Source organism: Coregonus clupeaformis, unplaced genomic scaffold (assembly GCF_020615455.1).
Source record: "Coregonus clupeaformis isolate EN_2021a unplaced genomic scaffold, ASM2061545v1 scaf0042, whole genome shotgun sequence".
Classification (NCBI taxonomy): domain Eukaryota; kingdom Metazoa; phylum Chordata; class Actinopteri; order Salmoniformes; family Salmonidae; genus Coregonus; species Coregonus clupeaformis.
Genome location: NW_025533497.1, coordinates 955,857 through 966,547, shown reverse-complemented (window position 1 = coordinate 966,547; position 10,691 = coordinate 955,857). Strand labels below are relative to the sequence as shown.

Genomic DNA, 10,691 nt, shown 5'->3' with positions numbered 1-10,691 from the left:
AAAGAAAGCATTAGCTAAATCAATTACTAAAAAACAACAACTACCTGGAGGCACCTGGGATAAAATGGTACCAGTGTTAGGCAGCAGGGGCGCTCTAGCATCTACAGCATGGTTTACTATTCTAAGGTCTTGCACAAAAGGATAATCACCAGATGGTTTCCTAACAGGTCAAATTGGTGTGTTACAGAGCGAATTCTGGCAGGGAACCAGAGCGCCTCTTTCAACTAACGCGCTATGAATGGGAATTATACCCTTTTCAGCTTCTTTGCTAATCGGGTACTGAGCTTTGTAAGGTCTGTGGGTGCTTTTTGGAACGACCACAACTGGTGCAGCTCCTTTCATGCGTCCAATGTCGGTCTTTGATTTAGCCCACAGTTCTTCAGGTATATCTTTTAGCCAATCATGGTTTCAACAGGAATTTGTTATTTTCTTGGAACTGTCATTGCAGTAGCCCAGTATGGGGAATAGAAAGTTGCTGTTGAAGCTGACCACTTTCTCTCTCCTTCCCAAGCCACCCAATCAGTTGTTTCCATCACTTTCTTCATCCAAACACCCACATCTTTCCATTGTGTTCCAGGAGCTTTTGGTAAGCTACAATGGGGAACAGAGCCAGGGACTTCTACAGACTCATCGTAGTATCCATCAGCAACACTCCAGCTGCTACGAAGTCTTCTCCTCTGTAAATCCCATTCATGATTATCTCAACTTTCTCTTTTTGTTTTGACCATCTCTGTTGGTTTTCAGGGTCCTCTTCGCATGAGGGAACAGCAGCAGTACAATGTAGGTGTTCAGACACTTCCCAGTTAGCATGCAACGGGGAAGAGAGGGATTGTTCTCTCAGTTTTCCCTCAACATATTGATCATTCAGGTGCCAAGCATAGTAACAGTTCCATCAGGCACGGGAAGATTCAATTTTCTCTCGATCCCAATGACAATCCTTCTTCAGTACAGGCAACAGATAAATTCATTGTTTTCTTTGACAGGGCAGAATTCTATGTTTGATAAACTAAAATGTCAACAAAGGGGTTTTGGGTTGATAAGCTAAAATGTCAATAAAGGGGTTTTGGGTTGACAAGGTGGTCAATTTTAGCAGTTGACAGGTCTCTTCAGGTTCTTCATCATTGTTTTCTTTATTAGTTTATTATTTTGTTTCCGCCTCATCCCACGGTTGGTAGCCCCTCGTCCACCTCCTCTTCCAAATGGGTTTTCCACCTGCACGGCCACTGTCCTTGGCTTTCTCCTACTCCAGGACATTGTCTTGAGAAATGCCCTAACTTCCCACAGTTGTAGCAGCTCCAGTCTCTCCCTCCGTCAGCTCCAGCAGGAGCCCCTCGTCCAGGACAGTGTCTTGAGAAATGCCCTAACTTCCCACAAATGTAGCAGCTCCAGTCTCTCCCTCCAACAGCTCCTAATCCTACAGCTCCTCCTGCTGGCACAGGCCCACCCCCAAGTGGGTTATGAGGGGGTGGGAGGCCACCATCTCAGTCTGCTGGTGGAGGATTTGGCAGTGGCAGATACAAGGGGGGCCCCATGAAAGGGTTCCCCTCAGAGAAAGGCCAGTCAGGCTTCTTCTTTTTATTTTGTCCTTCTTGCTCTTCAAGTTGGCCTCTCACAGTTTTTCTGTGCCCAGTGTCCCATCAGCAGGGAAATCTCCATCTGTCCATCTGGTCCAGTCTTCTGTTTGGTTCAGTACCCCCCTACCAAATGTTTTATCCATTACACTACACAGCCCTTTTGGTTCCCAGCACGGATCCTCCATCCTACTCGTATTATTTTCCTTTCCCATACTAAATCCTTTGTTGAACTCTTTAGAAAAAAAATCCAGCTTAACAAGTCATCCCACACTCACACAACTCTCACACCGGGGCTAAACCCCTGTTCAGTTAATTAGTCAATCACACAATACTCACATCCACATTCACTTAGTACTATTCCCAAACACACTCAGTAATCTCCCTTATTACTCCTTATGCATCTTCAACGATTCTCTTGTCGTTAACTCCTATGCATGCATATGTATCTTCAACAGTTCTCTTGCCGCTGCTTCCTATACATATAAAATAGCACCTCATGCTCAATAACACCTTGTGCTATTATCAGTGGTTCTCAGACCACGTAGACACTTCTCATAAATGCCTACAGACAATTGTCAGTGGTGCTTTTCCTGCCCTCACTCTAGCCTTCTCCTAAGACTAGTTATAGCCTTTTCTTAAGACTATGGTACCTTTCTTCATTTTTATGTTTAGTTTTATTGGTTTTATTGTTATTGTTAAAATACAAATTAATTTAAATTGACTTACTGAAATCATTTGAGTTGTCCTTCTAGGTTTCGTAGATGTTCTGTTTCCTCCCACACACGTCCAACAGTGAAGGTCTGTTACGGGCGGGTCCTCGTCCTCTTTTAGTGAGATGGGAATTTCCCTTCACGCCTTCCCAAGAATGCGTCACCGGTATTCCCTCTCAGATCTTCACTGAAGGATCACGTTGAGAAAATGAAACATCCAGTTCATGACGCCACGATTGTCATGGAAATTCACCACTAAGGACTCAAACTCAATGTAAATGATTAAATCTTTATTATAACGGCTGGAGAGGTTCACAAACTCAATCCAAGCTTGATGAAAACTCTGAAGAGGGCGTTCCCTTTCAGTCCTCTACTGCTACACAAACTAGTCATATAAGCATGATTTACATTATTCATTATTCATAATTAATGTGTATACTGACTGACACCTCACAAAGGCTTTTTCTCTCAAAGCTGGGACCTTGAAACTGAGATACTGCTTTTGGTTCCCAGAACAACGTTCTGGGCGTACTGCCAATTGGTCTGAGGAGGAGGTCCCAGTCACCTGCACGAACCAAGATAGACGGAGAGGATATGCTGTGTACAATTCAATGCTATCTCTTCAGATATATCTTCAAAACCTGACTGCTGACATGCAAAACATTCTGGAACTGTATCAACAGTGGAGTAATGATTTAAAAAAAAAAAATATATATATATATATATATATATATATATATATATATATATATATATATCGTTTTTTTAGTGGATTTTCCCTTTAAGAATTTCATAATTTAACCACCAAGGCAAAGGATTTCACAAGGAAAAGTTGTATAATTTCTTTGAAAAATAGCACTGTAACAGTATAACGATTACAGTGTATGGACTTTGACAGTAGCCTACAGCCAATGTGCATTTAGAATAATCAAATATATTTTATATGGACTTGTAAACATTGGCCACGTGGGTTGAAACGTCGGCATGGTATTATCCCAAGCGGAACTGATAGCATTCCTCTTTCAGGGGGGAAGATTTAGCATCTAGCACCGACCGATCATGGCGGCTCTTGGCAGTCGTGGAAGTCGTCTTGACAATTCTCCTAACAGACAATTAAAATCTGGTTTTGCATCTCCAGAGAAAGTCCGTGAACTTCTCAACGCAGGTGTATTATCGGATGAAAACAGATCAACTGGGTAAGTTTTTGAAGAAAGAATGAATGCAATGTTTTAGGGACCTAACTAGTTAGCTAGCTAGCTAGCTTACTTTGGCTGGCTCGCTATCTAGCTAGCTGCCTAGTTACGGATCTAGTTTCCACATGTTGCATTACATTAGCAAGCAAGTTGCAAACTTTATCGAGTCAGTTGTTTTTCTTGATGTCTTTCTTACTCGACAGATAATTTGTGTTTGTCTGTGATGTTATTTACAATACTGTATAGCCATTATAGCTGGCTATAAAGGCTGCGTCGCACATGCATGTTACGTAAACGGTCAACCATATATGCAATGTAAAGAATTATCACAAATAATCAAGACATTTATTTGCACTATTGATTTCATAGTCGCTGCTGCATGCACCACTGTAGTAACATGCAATGTCTTCGAGTGTGAATTTTGTTATATGTTTTCACCATGTTTGATGGCTCACAAGGGTCCACATGTGTTTGCATAAATTAGGATTTGTACCTATTAAATTACGAGAGGCTATGTCATAACCCTCGAAGTTCCAGAATGAGGTAAAAATGGCATATTGGAATGAACGGCAGTAAAGGCATAATCCTGATTTTACTTACGCAGGAAAATAAAAGTAAAGCGTGTTATATCAGAAATTGTGTAATAGAGTTATTCTCAATCCAAAAATATTGTCAGATAATTATAAATACAGTTTATACAGGTTTTATACTAATGTTCTGTATAAATATCCTCTAAACTATATGTAAACAGACCATCATAAATATCTAAATGTTTGTTTTCTTGGAAAGCTGTGTGCTATTATATGATACAAATAAAATTGTATTTGCCACATGTGCCGAATACAACAGGTGTAGACATTACCTTGAAATGCTTACTAACAGCCCTTAACCAACAATGCATTTATTTTGTAAATTTTTTTAAAAATAAAACAACAACAAAAAAGTGTTGAGAAAAAAAGAGCAGAAGTAAAATTAAATAACAGTAGGGAGGCTATATATACAGGGGGGTACCGGTGCAGAGTCAATGTGCGGGGGCACCGGCTAGTTGAGGTAGTTGAAGTAATATGTACATGTGGGTAGAGTTAAAGTGACTATGCATAAATAATTAACAGAGTAGCAGCAGCGTAAAAAGATGGGGTGGGGGGGCAGTGCAAATAGTCCGGGTAGCCATGATTAGCTGTTCAGGAGTCTTATGGCTTGGGGGTAGAAGCTGTTGAGAAGCCTTTTGGACCTAAACTTGGCGCTCTGGTACCGCTTGCAGTGCGGTAGCAGAGAGAACAGTCTATGACTAGGGTGGCTGGAGTCTTTGACAATTTTGAGGGCCTTCCTCTGACACCGCCTGGTATAGAGGTCCTGGATGGCAGGAAGCTTGGCCCCAGTGATGTACTGGGCCGTACGCACTACCTTCTGTACTTGTTGCATTTACAACTTGTCTAAGTCCTATCATCAACTGATTTCAGCCAGTGTATGGTTGTGGATTGACTGCATTGTTTGAATGGAATGTTGGCATATTGGCAGTTAATTAAAACAATTTATAGAATCATTCCTCTAAAACTGGCTAGCTAGCTAACAAACATACAGTGCAGATAAATATATTATATAATAATATAATAAAAATAATAATAAACATGTAATGTATTATGTAAGGGATGATCAACAAGGGGCTATGCGTTCTATGGAAAATAATAAACGACGTGGAAGGTGTGTTCCACGATGCGCAAGCCGAGTGGAACTGGCGTTTCACGGAGTTGCATTATTTTCCAGAGAACGCATACAGCCCCGTGTTGATTATCCCTTTCATACCATGGCTATAATTTAACTAATTTGCTGGTAGAAATGTGTTCAACATTCGCTGAAGTAGCTAGCAAGTTTACTAGTAGTTGCCGTGGTAACCAAACAGACATGCTAGTTTAGCTAACCAAACCATCAGTCCTAGCTTGCTATTATGAAAATCTAATTCAACAATACCAATACTGTTTTCAATTCGACTTTTGCTTTCAAAAGCAGCTCAAACAAAACATGTTAAAATGAACTATAGAATTCATTGAATTCTACCGTACAAATATACTGTGCATTATAGTGAAATAATGCACGCTGTAGAATGCCCTTCAAGCCAATCAGAAACAAGTTTTCAACCATGCCATGGTATAATTTACAATATGTTATGACAGCACTGGCAAACCATTGTTGACCAACTCCCTGACCAAAAGGGCTGACCTTTATCCCGTCATAAGGAGGTTATTGTCCATTCAAGTATTCTAATTCCTAATGGTTGGTACACTGTGTACATGATATGTTGCTGACTCGTGAGCGTGCGCGACACAGAATATTATACATAATGTTTTTCAAGTACCCTATACGAATTGTTGTATTTGATGAATGTTCGTTTAGCCCTATAACTATAACTAAAATAAATTCCTTCTGTGAAATGTTTTTTCTTCTTGTGAATTTCAGTGTTCAGGGGGAGCTGGATAAGGTGGCACCAAACGGTAACAGTCAAGTTCTTTGTGAAGCATCTAACAAAGAAGCCTTTTTCACAAGAGTGGAGTCCTACTCTATATCCTTTCCACATCCAAGCCACAACATTACATGTTATACTGCCAAAGTTTTGTGTGAATAACATTTTGAGTAGTACTTTAGTTGTCCAGCACTCCTTTGCGTTGCTTTTTACACACTAATAACATTACCTACATTTCCTTTTTCACATCAAGATCATAACTTTTCACATTGATTTAATAATGCTTATTATTGTATGATCATTTCTAGTGTGCAACTTTCTGTGTAAAACGTTTCCTTAGCGGGAACACTGTCTGAGATGGGCAGGAAAGCCCCGGACTATCTCCCCCCTGAAGTGCGCCAGCTATGGCTGGATCAATGTGGGGTGTGACATGTTGAAATGTTCAAGTTGCCAGGCTTTCCTCTGTGCATCACTCCAACCAACCCTGGACTTCCAGAAATGTGAGCAGAGCAACCGTTTGACACGTCTGCCGAACTTTCAACCATTATAACAAAAGCCTTTTGTTTTTTTATTGTGTAAAAAAACACTTAGAATGTTGTCATTAATTTGTCACTAAATAAGCTAATAATTTTAGCGGTTTAATCTATGTTTGCCCCTACTTGTTTCCGCTCCATAGATGAATCCCGGATAGCAGAGATAACTAGACAACTACAGACACAGCATGAGAAGTTTTGTCCATGGCCAGACTTTCCATGCCCAGGTAATGCACAACTTTTTACACTCATATTTGGGAATTCATCCTCTCGTTGAATGGAGGTGGGTACATTTGGCTGCGCTCATTGGGCAACAAAAGGAAGAGATTGTATTGATGTACTGAAACAGGGAGGGACTACCTGGACTTGTCCAATAAGAAACAGTCATTTTTTATTTCTGTTGTGTGCCTTACTGAACATGACCGGGATGTTGTATTGTCGTTTTAGACCGGTTCTGGCTGGTCCCGGCAAACGAGCCCTCAGTGCTGCTCAGTGCCTTTCTGGAGCGCTTTCACACCACCTGTCTCCTGGAGCAGCAGCTACCTGCCATGAAGCCAGAACAGCTTAAAACCATGGTGAGGGAGGGGAGCCATGTTCCTACACAACAGTGAATCACATATAGAAAGATGGGCTCCGTCCAGATACCAGCCCCTTCCTTTAGCCCCTTCCCCTAGTGGACTAAAGGAGGTCTATCTATGAACCCTTGGTTCCAGAATGCAGTTTAGCTTTTTCCCAGATGGCTTCTTGCACTACAATCCATTATCCTTTGCACAAAGAGAATCCCTCCCATCTCACCACTTTGTTTCCCTGCAGTCTTTGACGGAGGATGTGATCAGCGTTCTACTGCAGTTGATTGAGGATGAACAGAAGAAGCAGGGCAGGTCCCCTCTGAAGTCCACCTCTGAGGCTCTGGCTGTCCAGGTGGCTGCCTGCATCGTGGCCCTCTGTGGCTGGGCTGGAAGGTTAGATATGAGAACAAGTCTCTCAGTCTCATTTTTATTGGAGGCGAAACATTGTAACATTCAAAAAATACCAAGTCACTCTTACCAGATTGTGGCACTTAAAAGCCTTTATTGAATTGGCATCACCATGTAGGAAAGTTAAAAGGTCTGGCAGTAGCCGATTTGCTTGCTTTATCTTTTAATGTTTGTATTATAGCCTGGGAAAGCAAAAAGCACCTTACCATATTAACTCAACTCTTTTCCCCCTCTGTATTCATGTTTTATTAATAGGTTTGTTTCCATGTTCTCCTCTTGCTGTTTTTGCAGCCCAGCTCTGCACGCCATGAGCCTACCCCTCCTCACCTGCTCGTTCTGCATGCGCAAAGTGGGCCTGTGGAACTTCCACCAGATGGAGGGAACAGGAAAAGAGGGAGAGGGAGACGCCCCAAAGTCCCCCACCACCCCGACGTCATCTACACCCCTGCCTGCACCCGAGGCCCAGGGGGACAGGAAGACCCCCACCTCGCCCTCCCCTTCTCCTACTCCCTACCGCAGGGGGCTGCGGAGCCAGGACAAGACCAGAGGCTCAGAGCAGGTAGGTCTCAGGCAAGGCAGGCCACATGAACTGGACGGATAGGTTAAGGTGGAACTTGGATGAGTCGGAAGTTCTAGCAAACCTGTTTCTCCAATTTCTCTGTTCTTTGTAGCTTTTAGAATGTTCTAACATGGACTCTCATACCGCTAATCGTGGATCTGTCTGTTAAAGTTGGTCTCTGTTGATTGTGTCTTTGCAGCCTGTGGGGAGTCCATCCCCCATGGTGGTCCGCACCCGCAGCAGGGACTCTCCCAGCCCCAGCGAGGAGCAGCCCAGTCCTCTGCCCAGGGGGAAGAGGCCCATGACCGGAGGCCGAGGCCAGGGGGAGGGGACAGGGAGCGAGGGGACTGCTTCGGGGGGCTCTAGCCCCCAACGCAACCCCAAACGCATGTGCCTCTCATCAGCCAGTAGCCCTGTAAGCCTTTACAGGTTTTCACACCAGGTTTGTCTGGATTGTCCAGACCTGGGATGTGTGTACATACTCTGTAGCAGATATAATACAGACAAATCTACAATCTGTTTTAACACCACCCTTTCCTATAAATGTCTGCCTTGATCAAATTGATCTTGGTCACTGGGTGCATGGGGGAGGGGAATGCATTTCAAGGTGAAGTTAAACTGCTAAGCTGACCCAAGAGCAGCATCTAACTTCACCCTACTCCGGTGCATGCCACAACATATGCTACAGTCACCTGTTGACATTCTCCATTCTGTTGTTTCAGGAGGGCCCCCTGAATAGGACTTTGTTTGACCCACTAGCCCAGCACAGAGACTGGTGCCCCTGGGTGAATGTAGGCAAGGAGAACACCCACCCCACTGGTGGTATACCCCTGCTGGGCCAAGAGGGAGGGCATCAGCAGGGTTGGAAGGCTGCACTCACTCTCCTCCTCCCCATGAAGAAGTGCTTCAGCCCAAACAAGGCAGCCAGTCCCCTACAGGTGAGAATCAAAACTTGGATGTGGTAAAATGGTGGTCCTGTGGCTCACTTGGTTGAGCATGGCTCTAACAATTCCAGCATTGTAGGTTTGATTCCTGTTGGGGCCACCCAAAGGAAAATGTATGCGCTCAATGATGTAAGTCACTCTGGATAAAAGCGTCTGTGAAAATGGCATATACTATAATGACAATATGAAGGGTTGACATAGCTATGTTCTACAATGGAGCAATGTATATATTGCGTTGTTACTGTTTCAGCATTTGGTCATGCCGCTGCTGTATGAGCAACCTGCCATTTCTTTCACTTCTATTCTCTCTTTCCTCCAGGATCCACATGACAAGTCTAAAAGGGTGTTTGCTATATTCCGTCAGTGGCAGGTATCTTCCCCATCTCAGTAAGGTCTTCCTCTCTCCACCTCAGAGACAGGATCATCGTGACATTCTCCATTGATATTCTTTCCTGTGGTATGCTGTACTGTACTAGTTACACTGACAGTGGTTTCATATCAGTGTATTTCTCCCATCCGTTAAGTCTGGTTTACAATCATTGGGGGTTGGAACGGAATGGGGTTGGTATGAATTGAAGTACCGATGAGGATGGTTTTGCCAATGAACTTTGGAATGTTGCCTGGCCACGTGGTTCGAAAGCGATGAGTTCTTCACAGACGTTGCCCACCCAGGAAATTCTGTTCTGAATGCAGTCTTTTAAAAGTGAGTTGACTTTACAATAAACTTAGAACCACAGAATGCAACGGCACACGGACACTGGCTGATCTCAGACTAGCACCTTGCCTCATTTGTTTTACCTCACATGAAGGCTGCATGTGGATCCTGTGCACTCGTCCTGTCGTGTCTCTATGGAATATATGAGGGACAAGGAATCTGAAATCTACCCCGTGAGAAAGAGCCAACTGGCTTACACTGGGAGAGAAAAAAAAAGTGAAGTGTATTATCTTCGAAGGGTATACTCCGTCGTGGAGAAGTGTAAACATGTACTACATTTTTTACCCTAAAAGCTGTGAGGAAGTCATTTTTTCTGTGCTGTGTTTTTCAGAGAGTACAAAGACGTAGATATAGGATTACGAAACCTTATTCATACTCAATTGTGTTGCAAAGCAATTTTGTTACACAAATACTTTGTAAAACTTGGAAAAAGCTTTTTTGTTTTGCTTGTTTGCAAGTCTGAAGTGCTAAAGGGAGGGAGCTGGGGAAATCTTTTAATAGTAGATGTTAAACCAGGTAGAACAAATTGTGCCATAGAAATCAGAGAATGTTTGGGGATAACATTGATTTAGTCTTTCATTCTATTCAGCCAATGCAGTCCCTTCTACTGTGCATGCTCTTTAACTCTCCTAAGAGGATTTAATAAAATGGTATTCTTTCTGCACATGTTTATTTTTACTCTGCATTTTATTTTCCTATGTTCCCACGGCATATCCAATTTGTTTTGGAAGGATAAACGAATGGCTTCAAAATAGAACATGTCGCTGGCACTGTTCCAATAAATGGGGTCTTAATAAGTAGTTTGGGGAACAAAGCTTGGATCTGGGCCTGTATCCACATAGCATCTCAGAGTGCTGATCTAGGATCTGTCCATATAATCTTGTCAAATATGATCTAAAAAGCAAAGCTGATCTTAGATCAGCACTCCTACTCTGAGATGCTTTGTGGATACAGGCCCTGGTTTTGAGTGGCCCTTAGTTTTCTCACAGCAGCGTCTATGACCTACACAATAGCCCTAACTCTTCCCG

General features: G+C 42.8%; 1 protein-coding gene across 1 annotated transcript; it reads left to right on the top strand.

Moving 5' to 3' along the window:
- Positions 1-3,319: 3,319 nt before the first annotated feature.
- On the top strand, positions 3,320-10,327 carry LOC121543380 (nuclear-interacting partner of ALK). Its single transcript, XM_041853198.2, has 10 exons — positions 3,320-3,480; positions 5,932-6,034; positions 6,285-6,435; positions 6,612-6,695; positions 6,916-7,043; positions 7,282-7,430; positions 7,737-8,004; positions 8,204-8,419; positions 8,727-8,942; positions 9,268-10,327. Exons 1-10 carry the CDS (start codon positions 3,344-3,346, stop codon positions 9,337-9,339), a joined length of 1,524 nt encoding a protein of 507 aa, XP_041709132.2. The 5' UTR covers positions 3,320-3,343; the 3' UTR covers positions 9,340-10,327.
- The last annotated feature ends 364 nt before the right edge of the window (positions 10,328-10,691 follow it).